This window comes from Candida metapsilosis (genome assembly GCF_017655625.1).
Source record: "Candida metapsilosis strain BP57 chromosome Unknown scaffold7, whole genome shotgun sequence".
NCBI lineage: Eukaryota > Fungi > Ascomycota > Pichiomycetes > Serinales > Debaryomycetaceae > Lodderomyces > Lodderomyces metapsilosis.
In genome coordinates this window covers 795,797-820,044 of record NW_027138165.1, presented here as the reverse complement: position 1 = coordinate 820,044, position 24,248 = coordinate 795,797, and the positions used below count along the sequence as shown (strand labels likewise).

General features: G+C 37.6%; 13 protein-coding genes across 13 annotated transcripts; 9 read left to right on the top strand and 4 right to left on the bottom strand. All coding sequences in view use genetic code 12, as the record gives it.

Moving 5' to 3' along the window:
* I9W82_004928 (uncharacterized protein) lies at positions 1-525 on the top strand (the record flags this gene model as incomplete). Its single annotated transcript, XM_067694051.1, has 1 exon — positions 1-525. The coding sequence occupies one exon, from the start codon at positions 1-3 to the stop codon at positions 523-525; it is 525 nt and encodes a 174-aa protein (XP_067546411.1).
* Positions 526-2,864: 2,339 nt separating this feature from the next.
* I9W82_004927 (mitochondrial 54S ribosomal protein mL60) lies at positions 2,865-3,212 on the top strand (the record flags this gene model as incomplete). Its single annotated transcript, XM_067694050.1, has 1 exon — positions 2,865-3,212. One exon carries the CDS (start codon positions 2,865-2,867, stop codon positions 3,210-3,212), a length of 348 nt encoding a protein of 115 aa, XP_067546410.1.
* Positions 3,213-3,322: 110 nt separating this feature from the next.
* Positions 3,323-4,120, bottom strand: I9W82_004926 (kinetochore-associated Ndc80 complex subunit; the record flags this gene model as incomplete). Its single annotated transcript, XM_067694049.1, has 1 exon — positions 3,323-4,120. The coding sequence occupies one exon, from the start codon at positions 4,118-4,120 to the stop codon at positions 3,323-3,325; it is 798 nt and encodes a 265-aa protein (XP_067546409.1).
* A 299-nt stretch (positions 4,121-4,419) lies between these two features.
* Positions 4,420-4,791, top strand: I9W82_004925 (uncharacterized protein; the record flags this gene model as incomplete). Its single annotated transcript, XM_067694048.1, has 1 exon — positions 4,420-4,791. The coding sequence occupies one exon, from the start codon at positions 4,420-4,422 to the stop codon at positions 4,789-4,791; it is 372 nt and encodes a 123-aa protein (XP_067546408.1).
* Positions 4,792-4,910: 119 nt separating this feature from the next.
* HSK3 (Hsk3p) lies at positions 4,911-5,204 on the bottom strand (the record flags this gene model as incomplete). The annotated part of the gene is made up of 1 exon (XM_067694047.1): positions 4,911-5,204. The coding sequence occupies one exon, from the start codon at positions 5,202-5,204 to the stop codon at positions 4,911-4,913; it is 294 nt and encodes a 97-aa protein (XP_067546407.1).
* Positions 5,205-5,661: 457 nt separating this feature from the next.
* On the top strand, positions 5,662-7,725 carry HAP42 (Hap42p; the record flags this gene model as incomplete). Its single annotated transcript, XM_067694046.1, has 1 exon — positions 5,662-7,725. The coding sequence occupies one exon, from the start codon at positions 5,662-5,664 to the stop codon at positions 7,723-7,725; it is 2,064 nt and encodes a 687-aa protein (XP_067546406.1).
* A 258-nt stretch (positions 7,726-7,983) lies between these two features.
* Positions 7,984-8,550, bottom strand: I9W82_004922 (succinate dehydrogenase cytochrome b subunit SDH3; the record flags this gene model as incomplete). The annotated part of the gene is made up of 1 exon (XM_067694045.1): positions 7,984-8,550. One exon carries the CDS (start codon positions 8,548-8,550, stop codon positions 7,984-7,986), a length of 567 nt encoding a protein of 188 aa, XP_067546405.1.
* Positions 8,551-9,522: 972 nt separating this feature from the next.
* On the top strand, positions 9,523-11,940 carry I9W82_004921 (uncharacterized protein; the record flags this gene model as incomplete). The annotated part of the gene is made up of 1 exon (XM_067694044.1): positions 9,523-11,940. The coding sequence occupies one exon, from the start codon at positions 9,523-9,525 to the stop codon at positions 11,938-11,940; it is 2,418 nt and encodes an 805-aa protein (XP_067546404.1).
* Positions 11,941-12,134: 194 nt separating this feature from the next.
* STT3 (dolichyl-diphosphooligosaccharide--protein glycosyltransferase subunit) lies at positions 12,135-14,354 on the top strand (the record flags this gene model as incomplete). The annotated part of the gene is made up of 1 exon (XM_067694043.1): positions 12,135-14,354. The coding sequence occupies one exon, from the start codon at positions 12,135-12,137 to the stop codon at positions 14,352-14,354; it is 2,220 nt and encodes a 739-aa protein (XP_067546403.1).
* A 448-nt stretch (positions 14,355-14,802) lies between these two features.
* On the top strand, positions 14,803-15,303 carry I9W82_004919 (uncharacterized protein; the record flags this gene model as incomplete). The annotated part of the gene is made up of 1 exon (XM_067694041.1): positions 14,803-15,303. One exon carries the CDS (start codon positions 14,803-14,805, stop codon positions 15,301-15,303), a length of 501 nt encoding a protein of 166 aa, XP_067546402.1.
* Positions 15,304-15,379: 76 nt separating this feature from the next.
* Positions 15,380-16,591, bottom strand: I9W82_004918 (mRNA (N6-adenosine)-methyltransferase; the record flags this gene model as incomplete). Its single annotated transcript, XM_067694040.1, has 1 exon — positions 15,380-16,591. One exon carries the CDS (start codon positions 16,589-16,591, stop codon positions 15,380-15,382), a length of 1,212 nt encoding a protein of 403 aa, XP_067546401.1.
* Positions 16,592-18,418: 1,827 nt separating this feature from the next.
* On the top strand, positions 18,419-20,008 carry I9W82_004917 (uncharacterized protein; the record flags this gene model as incomplete). Its single annotated transcript, XM_067694039.1, has 1 exon — positions 18,419-20,008. The coding sequence occupies one exon, from the start codon at positions 18,419-18,421 to the stop codon at positions 20,006-20,008; it is 1,590 nt and encodes a 529-aa protein (XP_067546400.1).
* Positions 20,009-21,122: 1,114 nt separating this feature from the next.
* I9W82_004916 (uncharacterized protein) lies at positions 21,123-23,828 on the top strand (the record flags this gene model as incomplete). Its single annotated transcript, XM_067694038.1, has 1 exon — positions 21,123-23,828. One exon carries the CDS (start codon positions 21,123-21,125, stop codon positions 23,826-23,828), a length of 2,706 nt encoding a protein of 901 aa, XP_067546399.1.
* Positions 23,829-24,248: the final 420 nt, after the last annotated feature.

Below are 24,248 nucleotides of genomic sequence, written 5' to 3'. Positions count from 1 at the left end.
ATGTCCGACTTTGCATTTAACAACTACTGTATACATTGTGACAAATTGTGTCCTACCAATTCAGTGTATTGTTCAGAAGAATGTAAATCAATCGAATATCAATCTTCAATACAAACGAGTAATACTTTTACTGCTGCCTCGTTTGAACAATACCCCTCAGCAAATCACCACAATGAAAGCCAGTATCATCATAATAACTCAGTTTGTTCAGCATCATCTACCACTAGCAATAAGAATGAGTATGCACCAAATGACATGGTTTCACCTTTATTAACACCTGCTTTGTATCTCCAACAGCAGCAGCAACAACAACAACAACAACAGCAACTACAATCAGTGTCGTCACCTTTGATGTTGGCTTCACATGTTGACGTTGAAACAAAAGATGACAGTCATTACGACTTGAACTATTTTGATTTGAATTACTCAGTTAAATCCAACACCAATTACACCAGTAATAAAACCAGTACTGAATTGATAAATTCGACATCACATAATTACCGTAAATGGTTGACTGCCTTATAAGGTTCTGTCGTGAGTGATTTTTGATTTTGATATTTTGATTTTTACGAAGAGGTATATTATTACATTTGGGAAGAGGCTTTTTAATTCTACTTTTGTTGGTGACATACTGCACCCGACATTTTTTGTTCATAAACATATAGCATATTAAGGAAACGAGGGCTAACAGATGAAACATTTAGTTTGTTTGGCAGCCAGACAACAACTTTTTTTCTTTTTTTTTTTTTTTGGCTTTGACAGAGATAGGTTGATTTGCGGTGGAGTATATAGTTAAACTTTTATATAATACACATATACATATACAACTTACAATTCATTCAATTCGATTTGTAGTAGTAGCGTTTGGTTTGTAGAAATTGGTGGTGGAACCCTATCCCCCGCCGCATTTACACGAGATTCATTTTTTTTTTTTTTTTTTTTTTTGCCGCTGGAGCGCGCCTGGTTTACAAACCCCATGTGCTCGCAACGAATTTCCCACGTTGTTACCCCCCCTCACTGGTACAAAAAATGTGTCAAAAACAAAAGGAGAAAAAAACACAATAGAAGAGAGAGGGAAAGAGAACAATAAAGCACTCCCTTAAGAACACACAATACGAGAAAAGAATCAGCTCATTAAAAGAAAAAAAAAAGTATGAAAAAAAAAACAGACACGTGGAGAATAACCGTCGTGTTGGATGAATAGATTCCCTCTACAAGCATAGCCTATAATCATTAGTACCAATGACGAGCAAACCAAATGAAAATATACTGAAACTAGTTTCATAATGATACAAAAAGCTCTTTTGTTTACATTGACATCACCACTTCCTTCTGAAACTTTCATACAAAAGGCAACTTAAAAAATTTTCACAGTTTCTCTCTTTTTGTTTACTTTAGCAAACCAAACTTAAATAAAACACACGTTCTCTCTAACTTAATGCATTGTACATATAATTTTAAGTCATTATACATATAGATCTTTTATTTATATTTTATTTATTTATTTTATTTATAATTTAATTTTATTTTTTTTTTTTATTTTTATTGTGAATGTCGTCATTCAAAAAAGAAATTAACTAAGTTCTTTATTGTTCTTTTGCATTCTCCGATTCTTCGGAGATTAACTTCCCAAAAAATTTTATTTTTTTAAAACGCAAGTCGCGATTTTAATGTATCATCCCAATTTGGAAAAACTAATAACGAAATGTTTCTATGATTATTGCAAAGATACACTGGGGGAGACTGTTGAGGCGTACATCAATGACTGTCTGTTGAGCAGTAAATCATCCAAACAACAGGGCCCATAATAGAAGAAACTTTGACCGCGTGGTTTAGTTACACTTGCAACTCACAAAATCAAAAAAAAAAAAAAAAAAAAAAAAAAATTTTAAGTTGTCACGTGCGCTTTGCAATATATGCGACATTTCTGAGCGATGACAAAAGAGTGATTCATGATAGAGGTTGAGTCATCTCTGGAATGTTTGGACTAGTGATGAGTAAGAATCACCCCATTTGTAAGTTTGCTTTACCCGACGATGGGCTTTGTTCACCATAGTTTCTTCATCTATTCGGACGCTAGCCCCTTTCAGTGGAACAAGCATAACCAGTTCAAACTAAGAATGCGTACAACGTTGTTCTTTTGAACGAAGTTTTGCCCCCAGCAGAAATCCGAACTCGCGGTTGTTCCAAGCAACAACTTACTAGGTTATAAGATTTCCTAATTAGGAAAGAGAAAAAATTTCAAAGCACGGAATAAAAGCTCTCTAGAAAAGTCCATTAAACTGGGGAATTGGGAGGTAAAATAATTCAAAAAGCTTGTAAATACAACTCTGAAAATACGTTTGCAGTATGTTTTTTAGTAACATTTGTTAAGGAAGTGCTGCTTCAAACTTGTCCAAAAGATGAATATGTGCATTCTTGAGGTTGGGTCGACGTACCGATTTTTCCAACTAGGTTCTCCTCTCCGGTAGTAATTAATGGAGCCTATATTCACCTTCTGTTCATGTTGCGTCTCTGTTACAATTAATTTCAAAATGTCCTTGGAAATCACTTTCGGTAAGACAATCGTACAATTCTTCATCAAGTCACTTTTTGCATCAACTTTTATACCAAAAACCATGCACATCAACAAAGTTTTATTTACACAAATTTATAGCAATATAGAACAAGTAACCACTTATCCCACCAAAGAGAGACCCCTCTCCATCATTCCACAACAAAGATGTTGCTACTAGGCCATTCAAATCATCCCTATAAAATCATATGGTAGCACAGCTTTTACCTACAAAGTTGAAATTTTTTTTTTTTTTTTCCTTCATCAAAAGCTTTCACCTTATTCTTCTCCAAACTAAGCTCCATCCCATATGCTCCCTTCGTTAGTCAGATCAGGCGGTTACGTCTGGAAATTTACTCCTCACATCACATCAACCCAGCGTGTCAACTTGCGCAAAAGAAGTGAACAAGTTGATTCCAATATTGATCAGATATATCGTGGTTTGATTCAACTGCAACAAGGTGACAAGAAAATGGGTGAGAAAACAGGATACCCAAAGATTGACCACTTGAAATTCGATATGCCAAGGTTTAATGAGATGAAAACTCGAGATAAGTACACTACATTTAGCAAACACTCGCGTGATTACAGAAAGCCTATTCATAGGGTACCCAAGTGGACTAAATTATCATTCAGGGAGAATCCTAAACATTTTTAAAGGAGAAGAGAGGAAGCCGGAGCCTCACGGGGCAATTGTACGGCATGCTTTGGTAATAGCATTACACACTGTATATATAATGAATAGATGAATGTCAAACGTCTAATTTTTTAGTCAATATTTTCCCATATAAATCTAGACACAGTCTCTTCCGGACAGCTCAAACCTACCGGCATGGTCTTGACTTGTCCATCACCGCGTTGTACAATAACCACATGCTCAGGGTCATCAGAGAAATCAATAGTTTCAAAGTCCTGCGTTGCGCCAGCATCTCCTATCAGATCCTGCTTCTTAAACGGATCGATACGTATACCCAAATTTCGATAAAAATTAATCTTTAGCAATGCTAAATCGTACGCTCTCAACTTTTCCGGATCAACATTTTGCTTTGGCTCTGGGTTTTCCAACTTCTCAGTCAATTCATTCAATTCATTTTGCAACTTTGTCCTTTTTTGAATCAACAGACTTAAAGAGTCACGTAAATCACTATTTTCTTGAGTAATGTCCAACTTCAAATTGTAAAGTTCCAGGTTCCTTGTTCGAATAACTTCCAATAAATCTTGTGATTTGTCAATTGGTGAAAATTGATAGTTTGAAATAGCTGAATTTATTTCAATCAACGCAACTTTGGCATCGTTTATCTTGGTTATAGCTCGAAGATGTTCCTTTTTACGTTCAAGTTCTTGTCTAAGTTCATCGTTGGACTTGTCAATCTCTGCCAACTCCTTTTCACGTCGTTCTTGAGCTCGTGCAATAGAAGCTTCTATTTCGTCAGCCATGACTAGTATGTCACCCTCTTCAAGCTCGTCTATTAGTTTTTGAATTGCATTTGAAGCATCAAGTGATTGATCGGCAGCCGTATCCTCAACTTCCATTTGCAATTGTTGTGGTTCCGATGTAACGCTCATTATGGGGAGCAACAAAGATTTCAATATGTAGGTTAGCTGTGTAATTTAGCTGTGTAATTTAGCTGTGTAGTTTAGCTGTGTGAATGGTATAAAGAGAAGCCTCAGGGGAAGAAGCTAATGTCAGAGAAGTGTAACAAGCAATATGTTGGGTATCACTCCGTTGTGTACACTTTCGTTTGAAATTCACGCGACAAACAAACAAATGCGACATCGAAAAAAATACAAAGACCAGAGAAAATTTACAATTTTTGTCAGTCCACTGTGCCACTCCATTTTTCCTTTGCAATCACCCTCACAACATGAGTTACCCCAAGAAGAAGAAAGGTTTCAACGACGTAGAGCTCCCGACCAACCCCAACTTACCAGCTTGGATAATAACGCCAAAGGAAGAAAAAGCAATATTTGAACGTTGGAGAAAGAAGACTTTTGCCAAATGTGACGATTTAATCAGAAAGTACATCGAATGCTCAAACCTGTATGTTAACCCACTTGAAGCTATAGAGAAATGTAAACCTGCAAACCAAGCCAGTTTGGATTGTGTGGCCCAATATCAAAAAACAGAGTATTTGGATGAAGAACGGGATTTATTCATTAAGGAAAAAATCGAAAAGAAGAAGTTGTATAAGCAGAGGTTAAAAGAGTTGCAGGAACAACAAGAAAGCAAAAAATGAATGACGATGAATGGGTTGATTTGTAGTTACATGTACATAGCTAATTAATACATAAAAGAAGTTGGACACATGCTAGTCTCTCTAAATCCAGTTAAAGGAGATTCACCAAGGCCCCGTATCTACTTCTCTGCTTGGTTATCAAAAGCCTCTTCTTCAAATATCTTCCTACTCCCCATAAGCAAACTCGCATGTATCTTACCCAACATTTCAATATTCTTGTATTGCTCACTAGCAGTCGTTATCAAATCATTGAAATCAGATAAATTTGCATGTAATTGTGCAACTTGTGAATTTAAATGACTCAATTGTCGTTGTGTAATGGTCGATGTCGATATCAGTACATTAGACTGTCGGTTTGTATTCTGGTGATGACTTTGTCTTGGTTGGTATTTTGCATCTGATGGGGTAGACATTTTTAGAAATTAGTTGTGGTGTATGGGCTTTTGTTTATAGTTTCGGGTATTATCGTGATTGCAATTTCGCTTTTGTTTTTTTTTTTTTTTTTTTTTCTAATTTTTTTTTTTATGGTCTCTTTTCGGATAATCAACTTTTCCAATATAACCAGGTCTACTTTTATGGACAACTAGGAGAGTGAACAAAAACAACTTGATTAACACGGGACATATATTGAACTAATAAAGTGACAAAAGATAGCGCTACTCGATACTTGCTGCACGTTAGTGATTACGACTCAGTGCACACAAAGTTGAGATAACCCCATTGAACAAATTCGACCATCCTCAAATTGCCGCAAGAGCAAACGGGAAACCGAGAAACAGTTACTAGATATCAGGATTCAAAATTAGTTGAGCTACAGCTCTCACGTAACTTTGATCACTGTCTTACTCATCAAGTCATACACTATAGATTATGGATGGGAAGTCGACAGCGCCGATGGAGCTGAAGATTACTCCAAATGTGCCAGCTACTAAATTGCCAACAGAAGGAGTTCAACAACAACATGTCAGTGCTAACTCCTTACACCTGCAACTGAACAAGGCTTTAGGAAGCGTGGGCCCGGCGCCTACAAATCTGATCAAGTCAAACACATCACAATCCGAGCAAAGAGAGCTAGTGCCGAATCAAAAACAATTACAGATACAACCCAGCAACAGTGTAAAACCAAAAGGTAAACTGTCAGTGATAGCATCCAAGAACCAAGCTGTACGACAGCACCCACTACGTATTGCTCCCAAATATGCCAAAATTCAACCAGCAATAGCACCGAAACCATCAAATTCTGTACCGGTGACAACAAAGTTTAATCCAATACCGAGTAGTAAATTTCAATTACTGATGAGGCCTTCGTTGTCCCAGGATGCTAAAAATCTAAATACATCGAAGAAGTGGATACTACCTCCCAGGCCAAGGCCGGGTCGGAAACGAACTGGATCAGAATCAGACAAAGTGACAAAGGCCCCAGCTACTGTGGTAAGGAGGAAGAGTAAGCCGAAAACGGGACCGAATACAGCAATACATAGCAACGACAATCCAGAGAAAAGCATGATGAGAACAAACTCAGCTATGGCTACGGCTCCGACTACTGCAATTGAAAACGGCATGGATAGGAGTGCAGCACCAACCGGATTGGCTGATTCAAAAGATGTTGCAAAACTGCAAGAGCCGTTTCTCTCTACACAACTGCGTGCTAAAGCGTTGCCGTTAGAGAAGGGTGCAAGCTTGACACTACTAACAAAGAATACTTCAGAAGTCGAGGGCGCAGTAACCACAAAGTCATCCAATGAAATGAAACTAGATGCGGAGATCAAACAGGTGCTGAAACCGCGACTGCAATCTCCACCTGCTCCAACACCAGCAGCAGCAGCAGCAGCAGCAGCACCTCCTCCTCCTCCTCCTCCAATCAAGCAAGAAGATCCAGAGATCCAAATGACAGAATTGAAGGTATCCTACTTGGCTAAATTGAAGGAGCAGGAAATCATTAGAAACTATGTCGAGGTGCTCACAAATCAAATCAAAGAGTTAAGTTTTGTTCAAAATGGAGTCATTACTTTTGACGCTTTGAAGAATACTCCCAAAGTCAATCCCAATTCACAGCGAATAACCTCAACATTGACAAAATCCAAATGCGATCAATTGGATTCAATAAATAACTTGAATGATTTGAACAAATTCTTGAATTATCTCAGTAAGTCATCAGATATTATCAAGAGTGCCAAGAGACAACCCACTGATAATGCAGCACCCCCAGATAACCTAAATCAACAGATTGATAACTATGTGCAATTGAGAAATCGTTTCAAAATGTTGAGTCAAGAAAATAGTAAAAAAGGTAGCAAGAAAAAGATGAATAAACATCAGGCTGACTCTACAGAGAATGCAAGACACACGGCCTCCTCGTCGAGCTCGGCTATCACCCCCAAAAATGCAAGCCCGAAATCGCCATTTACTCCCGATTTGTTACGTCCATTGAATGCTTCAAACTTGTTTAACGATCCCAATTTGGATATGATGGAGATGGACTTGCAAACAGAAACGATTGAGGCATCTCCATCAACGGCAGAAATCTTGGCCGATAATGATAAGTTGAAAACTACTAGTGACAGTTTAACTATGGAATTTGAAAGTTCTAAATTTGGAGTTGATGGCAATGCCGATGGAGGTGAATTTTTCCATGTCGATGAACATGATTTTTTGAGCAAGTTGGTGCTAGATGACGGTGATGGTGCAACAACACCATCTGAAGAACCAGATTTAGGTGAAGTTGTGATACATAAACAAAATGGAGAAAAATCTAGTGATGCAAATGGATCATCATCGCATGATGATGAAAAGGAGGCCGAACCCTTAAAAAGAGATCAGGTTACTAATGATATGATTATGAAGAAGAAAATGAAATTCAACTGTGGGTTTTGTACGAATGACACGCCGTGTCTATGTTTTGATTCAGATTTGGAAATAAGTCGGTTGAACTGAAGGGACAGCTTTATGAGAATGATTTACGATTATATAGGTGAGGGTATAGATTCTTAAAAGGATATATACGGTTTGCAAAGCGCTTTGGCTTGTATGATGTAGTTTTGTATACAGAGAGAAGTTCTTTTTCCAAGGGAAGTAGTTTTCAAATACAAATGGTTTTGTTACAACAAGGCCAATGTTAACCCTTCCCTAACATTTTACAGTTCCAATTCTCTTAAATATATATCCGTAAATTAACATCAACTATTTTATCAGCTACCACAAGAAAGCTAAATAAGATCCAACAACAGCAGTGGCTCCCAAAACAATGTAACCAGTACGATAAACACCCTTAAGTGTTAATTCCTTACCAATATCCCAAATAAGATGTCTTACACCATTGAATGAGTGGAAAGCAAATGGGAAAGCGGCAGCAGCTTTGATGGTGTATTGCAAAAACACAGGTAAACTGGCAAAAGCATTGACAATTGTGGCAGCATCAAATGGAATGTTCAAGATTGAAGTGGCAGCATATGTACAAGTTAATGCGTAAAAGGCACCTGCCATCGCAACACCAGTGATTCTGTGCAAACCGGACAATAACCAAGTTAATTGTGGTTCATAAATGTCCAAATGTGGTGATACTGGTCTGTTTCTACGTTGTGCCACAAGTACTTCTTGTTCTTCATTGTGGGTGGTGGATACTGTGGATACAAGTCTTTTGAGAAGTAAAGAATTAGCACCACTTTGAAGGGCACCAGTTCTTGCCCTACTGATATTGAGGGTGTTTCTTGTGACTAAATTAAAAGTCTGTTTGTTCAATAAACCGACACGGGAAATCATCTTTTGTAAATGTTAATGGTGGAATAAATAAATGTGTGTATGAAAAGGGTTGATGACTTGTAGAGACCAAAAGACCCGTTCGTTTAACTGTATGCAAAGAAGGATAGTTAAGATTGAGTTTTGGTTTTCTTATTGAATCTTTTTTTCTTTCTCCTTCTTCCCCGGGATATAAAAAAGAAAAAAAATAGTTAACCAATTAAAACGGTGGAATTTTTAATTAGCAATTGGTAGCGTAGGCATACATACAAATCAAAATGGTAGCATTGTCTCGTATTGTCTCTTCATCTATCGCTCTTCAATCAACAAGAAAAGAAAAGCCCTCAATAATAACTTTGTGACACCCGTTGCATTCTACTTTGGTTAATTCTTTAATTCTTTTTTTTTATTTCCATTCTTTTTTCCTTTTTGTTCCTCCATTTTGAAGGGCTTTGATGGCTTTCATCTAAAAGGTCTCTCAAACCTTTAAACTTTTGCTCTGGCGCTAAAGCTTTTAATCAGTGGTAAAATGTGTTTACGAAAATAAATAAAGTCTAGGCCCATGTGCCTAAAGATTAGAACGTTTTTTTCTTTTTATTATATCGGCAATTCCTACTGAGAGAGCGGCGGTCTTTCATTAATAATTTAGTCTGTTTCGTCTGTGTCTATGTATTGTGAGTCTCTCTCTCTGTCTTTGTAATTTATTATTTTATTATTTTATTTTATTATTTTATTATTATTATTATCTGTAATTTGGTATCGACAAAAATAAAAATAAAAAGTAACACTGGCACTATTTTGTATTTTTTTTAAACGAAAAACACTAGACCAATCTTTATCCCCCCTTCTTCTCAACATATATCTCATCATCACTAGCTCACAGTACAACAACTACTACAACATAAACTTATTGTCTCTCCCCCTGCAAGACATCCAAAGTACAGCCACTACACAAGAGAGAAAACCAAAAGTCACACTAATTAGCGCAAACGTATTATGATAGAGACTGCCACCTCGGTCTTACAAAGCACCCCTGCTAATCCAACACACACAGAGAAAACCGACTACAAAAAAGAAGCTGCTGTAAATGATAACACTTATGCGTATAACATAGACCCTCCTGAAGGAAAGCAGAAATCAGATAATGATATCCAAACAGCAACACAAGATAAAGGAGATATGGGCGCTAATGACAACAATAGTCACACATCGTCAGATGAGCTGAATGGTCAACACAAACAACAAGCGGAAACGCAATCTCCGCAAGAAATACAGGTACAGCCACAACAACAACAGCAACAGCAACAGCAACTACCATCCCCCAACTCATCCCATAATAGTAATAATAGCAACTCCAAAGGCAATCTGTCACTGGACCAAAATGAAGAGCATCACTCTCCGTCAGAGTCATACAACAAGTCTGATTTGATGTTTACAAAGAAAGATTTGAGCAAATCCCGCACCCAGTCGTATCAGTCTGTTTTATCGCTTGCATCGTTAAAATCCCTCAAACAACATCAAATTCAACCTTTGTCATCAACTAATGGCGGCTCAAATCAACCACCTGTATTGAATGGACCAGGCTTACATAGAGCTAACTCAAAGGGCAATAACACTCAACTTACAAGATCTAATTCTGCCATGAATACTTCCAAGAATTTCCAGTCATTTATTCAAGCACCAGTTTTATCAAGTTTATCCACTCACAAACTGAATGAAGAGTTGCAAATTGGCCAACAATTGCCTTTTAACGACAAACCAGCGGGTAAAAGATCGAGACGTACTACCATCAACAGCTCCAGCAATGATGGAGATAATGACGATGATGGTGCGGAAGACCCAAACGACGAAGAAACCTTATCTCAGCAACGAAATTTGACATTGAATGCGTTGAAAAAATTGAGTTTGTCACCTAGACCTATTACCAACTCCGAAGACATCGTTATTCCCAAGGCTGTGGAAAGTGAGAGTAAATTAAGTACAAAAGGACAGGAACCCTATCAACCAGCGGAGGTTGATTTGTCATCCTTTGCCAGTTTAACAAGGCAGCCAAAAGCGACACCCAAGATTCAATCACCTTCACCATCTTCCTCAACTATTCACTCTGAACGATCATCTCACTCGCAAATCTGCGCAAAGCCATCGTTGGATAGCTTACCAGAGGGACAAATTGCAAGTGCTGTGCCTCCTACAAAGGAGAGTGATATCAGTCAATACCACAGTAATTTGAGACAGCAGCAAATGGATTCTCTCAAATTGCAAACTGAAAAATTAGCAAAAAACAATCAAGGAGATTTACAGCACCAGTTTACAGACTCATCTAAATATATCCCGGTACAGCAATATACACAACATTCAAACGGGGCCCAGTTTCCACAACCTACCTCGTCAAGAGTCCCTGCAGCAGTAATTCCTCCACAAGATATCAACACCAGGAGAAAACCTCTGAACCCGTCTTTACAACAAAGCGTTCCCACCAATAACTTGCAAGTTCAATGCCATTTACAACAGCCACAGCCCAATTCACATCACAAGAATGTAAATGCAAGAACCACTCGACAGTTGCAGCAAATCAAGGGATTGAGAACGCCAATGTACATTCCAGCTGTGTTACGAATGACACAAAATGGCAGTTATGAATATCCCAATCGGTCGTTATCGAATTCCCCTGAAATGGCTTCCCCTCCACCAACAGCTCAAAGTCCTGAAAACCACTATGAAACACATTTGCAAGCTTTTGGCCAAAAGAGTATAAATTCTTCGACGGCGTCAATAAAATCAACCGACTCGTCAAGATCCATTGATTCCAGCAACTCACCAAAGTTTGGTTCATTAAACAGGTTCCTCAGTACAGGAAGCTTGGGGAGGTCATTTGATCATATGTCCAGTGCTCCTCCAACAAGAAGACATTGGGTGAAGGACGAAGCCGTGACTACATGTAGTATACCCACGTGCAACAAGACGTTTAACTTTTTCGAAAGGCGGCATCATTGTCGAAAGTGTGGAGGGATTTTCTGCAAAGAACATACTTCGCATTCCTTGTATATCAATAGAATGGCACAGTTCACCACTGGTGGGAGAGGAACATTGTCAAAGGTGTGTGATAATTGCATAAGAGAGTATAACGAGTTTATTCAACGAGAATTTGGGGTTAATATAACAAATACAAAGCTGCCTTCTCCTATGGACTTGAATCGTCATGTTGAAGATAACGTGATAAACAACGCAGCACACCCATCTAAGCAAGACCAAGTACGGCAGCTGTATAAAGATCTTGATAGGCATGCATCGAGTCGACAACAAAGTGATTTGAAGAGCACTATTGCTGGTGCAAGTAGAGACTCCAGTGGTGTCAGCAGAGCTGATCAATTGGTTGGAAGTGTTCCTGCAAATTGGACATGGAGTTCGTTTTAGTATGTAGCTTTTTAAGTTAGCTTGTCTTTCATATTATATTTATTCATTAAAGACGTATATCATAATGTCATGAAAGTCATTGTCGCGACTTTCTACGTACACGGTGTGCGATAAATCTGTGTCGAACATTTTAATTTTGATTTTTGATTTTTTTTTTTCAGCAAAGCGTCAAGACTGTATAGCCCCAACATATCATGGTAACCACCAATCAAACCATGAAGCCACAATCGACCCAATTGAAGGTATTAGGCATTGATGTTGAACTAATAAGGTCACTCCTCAAAGTGATCATCTTGATATCAATTGCAGGAGCTGCCATTTCGTCACGTTTATTTTCAGTTATTAGATTCGAATCGATTATTCACGAATTTGATCCATGGTTTAACTTTAGAGCTACGAAATACTTGGTAACGCATTCTTTTTATGAATTCTTGAACTGGTTCGATGATAGAACTTGGTATCCATTAGGAAGAGTCACCGGAGGTACGCTATACCCAGGGTTGATGGTAACTTCGGGTGCCATATGGCATGTATTGAGAGAGTGGTTGAGTTTACCAGTAGATATTAGAAATATTTGTGTTATGTTGGCCCCTGTTTTCAGCGGATTAACTGCAATTGCTACTTATTTCTTGACCAAGGAGATGAAGGACTCAAACGCGGGATTACTTGCAGCAATATTTATGGGAATCGCGCCTGGGTATATATCTAGATCAGTTGCTGGATCCTATGATAATGAAGCTATTGCAATTACTTTGTTGATGGCTACGTTTTACTTTTGGATCAAGTCAATGAAGTTGGGATCTATTTTTTACGCCACATTGACTGCATTGTTTTATTTTTACATGGTTAGTGCTTGGGGTGGATACGTTTTCATTACAAACTTGATTCCATTGCATGTATTTGTTTTGTTGTTGATGGGAAGGTATAATCCTAAATTGTATACTGCTTACACCACATGGTACGCATTGGGGACGTTGGCAAGTATGCAAATTCCATTTGTGGGATTCTTGCCAATTAGATCAAATGATCACATGGCAGCCTTGGGAGTGTTTGGATTGTTGCAATTGGTTGCTTTTGGTGACTATGTTAAATCCAAAGTTCCATCAAAACAATTTAAATCATTTTTAATTGTATCTGCTTCATTGGTGTTTGTGTTGGGTGTTGGTGCATTATTTGGATTAACAGCTATGGGATGGATTGCTCCTTGGACTGGTAGATTTTATTCACTTTGGGATACAAATTATGCCAAGATCCATATTCCTATCATTGCATCAGTTTCAGAGCATCAGCCAACTGCATGGCCAGCATTCTTTTTCGATACTTCAATGTTGATTTGGTTGTTCCCAGCAGGTATTTACTTGTGTTTCCAAGAATTGAGAGACGAGCACGTGTTTGTTATCATCTATAGTGTCTTGTGCTCTTACTTTGCCGGTGTTATGGTTCGTTTGATGTTGACGTTAACTCCAGTCATTTGTATTGCTGGTGCAATTGCATTGTCGAAATTGTTTGACATCTACTTGAACGTGGTTGACATTTTCACTGAAAAGAGTGGTTCATCAAAGACTAGCAAAAAGTTACCAATTGCCGCATTATTGTCGAAATTGATTGTATTGTTATCATTTGCATTTTACTTGTTCTACTTTGTATTGCATTGTACTTGGGTAACTTCAAATGCATACTCATCACCATCGGTTGTGCTTGCATCTAAAGCTGCAGATGGATCACAGATTCTTATTGATGACTACAGAGAAGCTTATTACTGGTTGAGAATGAATACACCTGAAGATGCCAAGATTATGTCTTGGTGGGATTACGGATACCAAATTGGAGGTATGGCAGACAGAACCACCTTGGTTGATAACAATACTTGGAACAATACTCACATTGCTACTGTTGGTAAAGCCATGTCTTGTCCTGAAGATGTATCTTATGAAATCTTGAGACAACATGATGTCGATTACGTGCTTGTAATTTTTGGAGGTGTTATTGGCTATTCAGGAGATGATATTAACAAGTTTTTGTGGATGGTGAGGATAGCAGAAGGTATCTGGCCAGATGAGATCAAGGAGAGAGATTACTTCACCGAAAGAGGGGAGTATAGAGTCGACAAAGCTGCATCAAAAGCAATGAAGAATTCATTGATGTACAAAATGTCATACTATAGATTTGCTGAGTTGTACGGTGGACGTGATGGAGCAGATAGAGTCAGAAACCAACAAATCCCCGCTGATGAACCACCAGAGTTGCACGTTGTTGAGGAAGCCTTTACTTCTCAGAATTGGATTGTTAGAATCTACAAGGTTAAAGATTTGGACAATGTAGGTAGAGATTTGAACCAAGCTACTAAATTTGACAAGGCCAAGGGCAAGAAGAATAGATTGGTAAAGAGGCCAAACTTGGATATTAGAGAGTAAGAGAGAAGAGGGAGAGAATTATATAGAGTTTTGAATGTAAAGTTTTCTATTTTTAAGCGGTTGTGTCGGAGATAAAAAGCATGGTGTGAGTTTGTGCATAATTTGCTGGCTTTTTTTTCATTCAAATAACTCCGTCCCTTTTAAATTGTGCTTGTTTCCCGCATATGGTGTCGTCTAAAAATAGACCAAATTTTTTTTGAAATTTAAAAATTATTTTTCCGTCATTTTACATAAAAAAAAAGTGGGGTGTGCAAAAAAAAAACTGACAGGAAGGGTCATACGTGTATATATATATATAAGCCCACTAAGTTCTCCTCATCCCTCAATTGACACATCAAACTCTTGCGACAAAACCTTCAAAAACCTACAGCAAAAGATGACTTCTTTAATGGAACATTTGGTCTTTTACAGATCGTACCACTTCAACCAAACAAATGTGACCATCCACATGATGTGCATTCCCTTCATTTTATTATCCGCAATCACATTCTTGACCCCAGTTACCTTACCTTTCATCTCATCTAATCCTTTAGTCAATGTTGGTAACATTGTTGCTATTGTTTATGGATTATATTACATGTCCTTGGATTGGAAAGTTGGAATTCCCGCAGGATCCATTGTGATTACTTATGGATATTTAATTGCTAATTACTACAATACATTATCGGCAACTACTTCACCTACATCGACTGAGCTTGTCCATTATGCAATTGCAGTGCATACTGTGTGCTGGCTTGCTCAATTTTATGGCCATGGTGTGCATGAAAAGAGAGCACCAGCTTTGCTTGATAACTTGTTGGAAGCTTTGGTTTTGGCTCCATTGTTTGTTGCTTTTGAAGTCGCATTCTATTTCGGATATAGGAAGGATGTTGAAAAGGAAATGAATAATGAAGCTGGTAAAAAAATTAGAGAATTTAGAGCTAAAGAGAAGGCTGGAAAGGCTACCTAGAGGAATACGTTGAAATGATGTTATGTGATGTGATGTGATGTGATGGTTTTATGTTTATGTTTTATTTATAGCAAGACTAGTTTGGATTTTGAGATTTATATATTTCATAGTTGTATTTAACTTCAGGCTCGGGTAAAGATACACCTTGTAGTTGATTTCCAATTGTTAACCATCCTGGTCTAGTATTGTGAGTTCGACCAAATATTTCCAATTTTCTTGCATGAGGTCCAACTAATCTTTCAATGATGTCATAAAACTCATCTGGTTTCCTTGAAGTTTCTCTTGTGCTGCTGACCACCACATCAGTGTCGATTCGCAAATTAAGCCAGCGTGGATCGCCTTTGAGACCAACCAATAAATGCTCTTTTGAGTGATTTAACCAATGACCAGTTCTTCCAGTGACTATAGTTCTTTTCAACTGGTTCAATTTGATCCAAATCATTTCATCACTAATTTGGTAACCCCATTTGAGTAATGCTTTGCGTCCAATCTCAATTGACCGACCAGTTACCCATAACATAATAATTCCCTCATCTTGAAGCTCGTGCATTGGTAATTCCAACAATTCATCATCTTTGCAAGTCCCATAGGGCAAGGACATGTGAATGTCCCAAGCAGGATCAGAAATGATGACTGCAAATTTACCCAAAATCCCAAAGGGTAAATACCGAACATCACAAGTGATCCATTGTGGAGGTGTAATTGGACGGAAAGATTCAGTAAAGCATTGACCAAGAGTGTAGTCCAAGCTGTTTTCTTCCAGAACTCTCGACTTGATTTTGATGGGGTTCAATGTGAGATAGTGGAGATATCGACAAGTTTTCATCTTGTGACATGTATCCAAATAAGAACAATCGCCTAAATTGACATCAGTGTGATTGTAAATTATAGGGAGAAAATGTATTTTACTCAAGGAGCATTGATAAGTTTCCGCTGGTAGTGAGCTCCTCGATTGGTGTATTCTCTGATGAATGACATATTCTGGAGCCAATTGTTTCGAACTCAGAGCATACTCTTTTTTGTTGAAACCAGCGTTGGCCAACAGTGATGCATGCTTATTGTCACTACATACTTGTGGAAACGGTGTTTTCAAAGTTGTCAATCTTGCTCTTTCTTTCCCCAATATTGTCCGTGCCGTGTCTTTATGGACGAAATCCATCATAATCTTCAATGTTAATCTGGTAACCTTTCCAAGATCAACTGGGGAGGTACACTCTTTGGGCAACACAAAATCAAGTAACGAGGCTGCCTCTTTTCGTTTCTCAAACTCCTCCTCCGGTGGTTGCATGTCTCTCAAACGATAGTGGAGAATTCTCAACGTAGTGTAGTTGATCCATGTCAACCTGGGCCTATTAAATGAGTTAGTCAACTCAAGAGACAACCGACTTGAAAAATGCAATGCCCTTCCACTGAGATTTTGAAATAGTTGAAGATACTCAATGAAGTCGGCATGTGTAGTGGGAATGTGACAGGTATCATCTTTGCAAAACTCGCGAAATACTCCCCTCACTTTCCAAAGTTCCCCATTAATAGGCAGCGAAAGGATAATGTCCCCTTGCGAAAGTAGAAAGTCAGTAAATGGTAGAAAGCTATCGAATGTGTGCATTATGGTGTGTGTAAAAGGGTGTGGATGCTGTTGCAAAAAAAAAAAATCTGTGGTAAATATTGACGTTTCGTCTTTTGAGTCGTATAACTGATAGGTCTTGAAGGAAAACGGATACATGAATCTGGTCTTGCAGTAAAAATAAACTCTTTCAAATCATGGAACTGGTCATATTCTAGTGAACTCTGTTCTAGATACTCTTGTATTCAGTGCTTCTCCATCGTGAGCATCGCCCTGGTGGTCGATCTGGCTCATGGCTGGGAATAGGGAACTCCAAGGGTATTCATTGTTACACCAACCTCGATTCTTGTACTTGTTTGGGCTGGATGTAAGGGATGCTAATGGAATTGATCTGTTGTTGAAATATTTTCAAATCTTGCTAACTAGCTGTGAGAGAACTAAACTTTTTGCTGGATTTCAAAATCCAACTGTGACGAGAAGTACATAGAACAATTAAGATTCAAATTCTCTTGAAGCATACTGTGGATGAGTGGAATGGATCTAGAATTGCAACCATTGAATGACCACAATAGGAGCCGGAAGGACAAGAAAATAACTCAACAGAAAATAATATTTTGTGTAACAAATGGTCGAGCGGGAAGGATTTTGTATGGAGAATCGCCCGAAATGCCAACTCAGCATAGCAATAAAAAAAAGTAGAGAAAGAGAAAGCCAAAGGAGTAAAGGAGAAGTAGAAGAAGGAGGTGCTCAGCAGGCAGAGCAGTGGGAGATTCTTGACTGCTGTCTGATTCAAAAAGATGAAACAAGCATACCTTTTGTTATTTTTTTGTGGACCTTTTACGAGGGTGATGTTAAGCGACACCTCATACGCTAAAATAAAAATAAAGCTTAAAAACAAAGTTGAGAGGGGAGTGAATCAGAGAGGAAGCGACTTGACAGGCGGCACGAAATTTTTTATTTTTTACTCCTCAAACTGGAGAGGAGTTGTATTTTTCTTTCCCTTTCGACCAGCACCCAAGAACGTGCCAAGTAGTTGTGGCGGTAAACTCTTTTCTTCTTGTTCTCAGTTCCGCACATCCAGTTTCAAGCTAATGAGTTGTTCGTTAGCGAATCTTACTGAATCTCGTGCCGCTTGTACGGAGGTGTGGCAACACACACACACACACATTGTCTTGGCTCTTTTATGTAAAATGTGTCAAATGCCGTACGGAAGTTAAGCTCCGAAAATAATTGCGCGTAGAAAAAGAAGACACCCAACAGAGAGAGACTTTTTGAGGCATTCAGCAGAGAAAAAAAAAACAAAGAAAAAGAAATTCAAAACAAAACTAAAGAACGCCACAAATACCCCATACTTTTTTACATAGAAAATACTGCATATAATACAACAAATGACTATTTTCTCTACAGATGTACACGTCGTATATATATATATATATGACCATCAGCTCCTTTGGGTGCAAATATCCATCAACAGTTTCTTATTTCTACTCTTTCAATCACAATTAAGCTCTTCAAATTCAAAGCAACAACTACACCGTTGATCAAAAGAAGATGAATTTAAACACTATGTACACAGATTTGCTTGAATCAATAATAAATAGGCAACTTCGGGATGTTCTGTTAACTCCATGTGAATATCAATCGACACTAGCAGCAGTTGCCAAAACTTCAAAATTGTTCAATGAGCTAGCTAATGCAAGACTTTATCGTGAAATTGTGGTTTATGATGGTGACAATCAATCGATTGTGGAGAATGATAATTGCACTTATATTCACATTAGCCAATTTGATAAATTTGTTGAGTCATTAACGATGCAAAATTTCCTCAAAATCAAGTCTATTGAATTGCATTGTAAATCAAATTTTAGCAAGTATGATTATTCAGCATTATATGAGAAATTGGGCAACTTCTGGTCACATACACAGCATAACATTGAATTTATCAATTTTGACATTGATAACATACGGAGAAACCAAACGATACTTCAATATTTATCAAAGGATTGTTATGAAATTATGGAAGAGAATGACGAAGTTGAAGCAAGTATTGGTCCTAAACAATCCAAAGTTTGGAACTTGACAAATTGGTCTATTTTGGGTGCACAAGAGTTGAATTCATTACCTCTTTGGAGTCCCAATTTGAAAACATTGGATTTCTTTATTGAAACTATTATTGGTGATGTTCAGTTCCCTACACAAAGAGTCAAAATCCCCAATTTAGAGCAGTTGAATTTGAATACAACTTTATCAACTCAATGTTTCTTGTCGTTGAACCCAGAGGTTCCTAATTTACAAAAAGTTTCAATTTCATATTCACACTCATTTAATAAGCCAGCTATAAACTTTAACGATTATCAAATGATTAATTTTGAAAAACTTACCGATTTGGAGTTGAAATTTAATTGTTTGCATTCTGACTGTTCATGTATTAATGAGTTTTATCATGAATTATCCCAACATAGTCATCATTTCACCAAATTGAGAAACCTCAGTATTGTCAACCACAATTCAAAGAATCATCTGCATAACTTGGACCAATATGCATTCTTATTGTCCAACCAATTGTGCAATCTATTCAACAAGTTCACTAGTATTGAATATATTTACATTAGAGTGAATGAATTTGTCAAGAATGATAGAAGCAAAATTGATTGGAACAATTTCAACAAATCTATACAAATGTTGCCTCGTTTGCGTAAATTGATCATGGCTGATTTTTTCAATTGGTGGGCCCCATCAATTCAATTAACTAGAAACATGATTGTGAATACTTGCAATTGTCAGGAATGCCACAATGTTAAGTCCCTATTTCAACAAATGGCAGCATATGACGAAGATAACCACTATACGCACAATTTTGACAAATTCACTGCTGATTCGACCCAAGTTATGCCAAATCATATCGATTTAGTAAAGAAGGGAAATTCCAAGTTCATGTCATACTTGATTAATCATTACAAATCACAATTTCATGAACAGATCATATATTCAATGTCAGCCTCATATTTCAGAGAGGATGAAAGCCACTCACTTGCTCCTTTCAGAACATTATTTACCCATGGTCAATTGAACCAATTGGCAGCTTCATTAAAGGCTGGTAATCCATGTTTAAAGGTTAATTTTGGAGGTATTGTAATGTAATTACTAAATATAATAGAGCTCTTAATTTTTAATGCATAATACATATACAAGCTTTAGAAATGTAGTCAAGACGCACGCTGGTGCTTTGTCAGAGAAAGAGTCTGTACCTGAGAGGGTGCATTTTAAATGTGGCATTGTAGTTGACTTGAGGCAATGATATCAGGCGAGATTCCGTAAGTAGAAAGGGGAGATACAATAGGATACTAACAATTAAAGAAAATATTTCTGTCACTTTAGTTGGTGGGGTAAAAAGACTCTTTTCCATATATATACTTGTAACCATATATTATTCAATTTAACTATGCAAATAATTGACCTTCCTAATTGGGAAATAAATTTTCTGTCTTTGTCTCTCTCCAACAAAATTTATTTTTTTGCAATTCAGTTTGGTAGTTTGATTTTTAAGGAATCAATAACCATTTTTTAAATTGTACTTCTCAGCAAGGGCATGTGGAGTTGAGAGTCATGTGCATTTGCATACAAAACAGGAGATTTCTTCGACTTCTTTTGCTTTCAAAGAACGAAATTCGCAGGTACCAGATCTCTTATCTCGAGATCAGAGAGAGAGAGAAAGAGATTTTTATCCGACCTTCCATCCACACCCTTTTCACCTCTCTATACATTGTTGTAGCCTGTATATCTCCTAAACCCCATCTTTCCTATAACATTATCCGCTTTCTTACTTTATTTTTGAACAAATTACCAAATAAAGTATGTTCATGATCATTTAACCCTTTATGCATAATGTCCCAAAACGGAAATAAATTTGAAAGCAACAATGTAACACAAAACCAGCAACAGAATGATTTAGAGATTTGTTCATACAAAATCATTAACCTAGAATGGTAATTCATCATGAATTTGCACCACTATTTTGTACAGTTTATCCAACTTTCCTTACTTAACCATATTCATAACAAATATATAAACCTTGCAAGATGTACATGATTTTTTTCATTGACGAAAGTCTGCAGATTCTTTTTTTCATACTTCTACTGCAACGATTCACCTATATTTGATACCCATTTGATTACAGACAAAATCATACAAAAGAAAGCTTATACCACAACAATACAAAAGAATATACACTTATATTAATAAATACCTTTAAACGATGTCTGACTTGAACTTGGGTCCAGTTGAGGTTCACAATATCAAGACTTCATGGTCAAGAACTAACCAAGATGAATTCTTTCGCAGATTATATCCCAACTTGTTTGATCAAAATAGATCATTACGTCAACTTTTCCACAATGACGACTTGGTGATTCGTGAGCATTCAAATATTTTTGCTGACTTGTTTGGCTTTGTTGTTGATAATATTGAAGATGATGCTTTATTGGATGAGTTTTTGTTTCAATTTGTTAAAGAGAACCAAAGATTTGCCGAGACAGCTGTAAAGTATTTGGAACCAATGGGTAATGCTTTGATTACTTCATTCAAGCAAGTGTTGAATGCTCATTGGACGAGTGTTTTGGAATTGGTGTGGATTAAAGTCTACGTTTTTGTTGCTAATTCAATCTTGCAATTGGTTGATGATATTCCTAGTGAAGCTAGCTCTATCAATGAAGCAGAGATTCCACCATTGAATATTGAAAGAAACTTGTCGAGAGCTACTTCTCGTGATCATAGTGTTGTTGCTCCAGCTCCAGCTCCTATCGAGTCACCAGTTATGGATTCTGTTCCAACTCCACAAACTCCATCTACTCCAGTTATGGACTTTGATGTGAAACCAGGTAAAACTCAACTGCCATCACTTTTGAATAAGCATAATTCAATTGAAATTGATTTGAAAGCAAATGACAAATACAAAGGTTTCAGAAGATCCGTCGATGTTGCTTCATCACCAATTCAAGTTCAAATCCCCACTGCTGAAACTTTTCAAAAAGTCCATCGTCCAAATTTCACTTCATCTTTGAGATCATTTATGCCAACTCCATTGGAAGAGGATGAAAGGACATTTACACCACCAAAACCTGCTTTTGATCCAAGAAGAAAGAGAAATTCAATGTCGCCTTCACCAGCTGCATCGCCATCAAGATCAACACCTTCTACTCCAAGGTTGTCTTCTTCCATTGTCAACAGCTCCAAGTTTACCAATGATGAAGATGACCAAGCTGCTGACTCTGACGTTGATGATTTTGCTACTCCAAGAGCAAGTAGAAGAGGATCATTTTCTGACAACTACCAACCATCACCTTCATTCATCAGCAAATTCCAAGTTAGGGAACAACAATACCCAGAACCACAAATTGAAGATGATGCTGCTTCAGAAGATTCAATTGAAGAAACTCCATTTGATCCAAGACAAAGAAGAAGAGTTGATGAAAAGAAAGCTATTGAGATTCCATCACCTGAATCTTCCGAAGTTGATGAACAAGAAGAAGAAGCTTTTATTTACAAACAACACAAGGATGTGTCAAGTTCTGTTCCAGAGAGATCCTTGAGCAGAGGTGGATTAACTGGAGGTACTTTTGATTACCAATCATTTGGTTTGAAAGGATTGGCACCAATTGTTGAAGATGATGATCGTTCATCGAAATATGATTCTGATGATGAAAACAAGCTGAATACAAGAAAATCAAGTTCAGGATCAAGTTGTGGTGAATCTGATTCTAGAGCTAGTTCATTGTCATTACACCACTCCGATTACAAATCTTCAATCTCATCTGGTGTTGATTCATATAATGTCAAAGGAGCTGGCATCCACACAAGAACTTCTTCTGCTGAATCAGACGATTTCCAATTCTTTTCACCAGCTAACAAGACACGCCATGAATCACATACAACAGCTCAAGCTCAATATGGACACAAGAGAGACCAATCAATGTATTCACTTAGCAAGAGTGTTTCAGCTTCTGCTTTGTCAATGAACTCAACCTCAAGAGCCTCATTGGGATTCATGAGATCATCATTTGTGTTGAAGAAGGAAGTTGAACAAAATGGCTACAATTACCCAGAGAATGTTGGTGCTATTTCATTACCATCTACACCAAGAACTACTAGTCCACCAACAATGAGCCACACTACGAAATCACAACCACCATTGTATGTACACAAGGCTAGATCAGCAATGTCACTTCAAATGACAAACAAGAATGACAGTATGCAAAGCTTTGTTTCAGCTAATGATAACTCATACGATTTGATTAATGCGTTTGCCACTAATTTGGAATCACCAAATCAATCCACAGCAACTGTTCAACAAAAGCCAAAAGCTCCAACTAAAAAGACTAGTTTCTTTGGCAGAGTTAGTTCGATGTTTTCCACCAAGTCTACAAACTCAACTCCAAAAGCTACACCAAAATCCACGCCTGCACCATCAAGAAAACAATCTGTTGCTACACTTCCACACTCGGTGCCATATGGTGACTTGGCTGACAAGCCACTTCCCAAAGTGTCTACAAACTCCTCAACTATGATGGCCAAGACTGATTCCAGTTATTCCGCCACTTCATCAGCCGGTTTAAGTAAAAAGCCATCCTCATTATTTACACCATATTCTAAGCCATCAGTTAGTGCTAGCTCAACCAACTTGTCTTCAATGTCAAGCACCAGTGCTTCATTGTTTGCTGCAAACAACAACAACAACAACAACAACAACAACAACAACAACAACAGCAACTCCAGCCGTTATAAACATAGTGCTTCAAACCATGATTTGACTTCAATTTACTCCAGTGGAACCACCGGTACCAGAATCAGTGTATTTAGAAAGAAGGATCATGGCGAACCAAAGTATGTTCCTCCACCAACTAAACACACAAGAAAGGGAAACAAGTATAATGTTAAAAAGGTGCCATACAATGTTTTTGCCTAGATGTGTGTGATGCAATTGAAAGTTGATTCTTGTTGTACGTGACAAAATGTTTTATTTCGGTTAATATTTTTTTATTCAATTCTTGTTTGCGACGTGGACAATTGAGGTAGAGGTTTGAGAAAAGTCTTCCAATGCAGTCACAATGTGTTGTGTTTATACGGTGTTTGGTGGGCGCCGTGGAGATTTCGTCATTTTTTTTTCCGCCTTCTATTGATTGTTGTGAGCCATAGCGAGATTCATAACATCAACACATTGGAAGGTAGGGAGGAGGGAGAGAGGAAAGAAATGAATACTTTTTTTTTTCCTTCATAATTTTGGTGGTTTCAGTTGTCTTTGAAGTTGGATATATCTTCTGTCTTCTGTTAGATGTTTAATTTTTTAGTTTTATATTATTTATATATTATTACACCACAGGTTTGA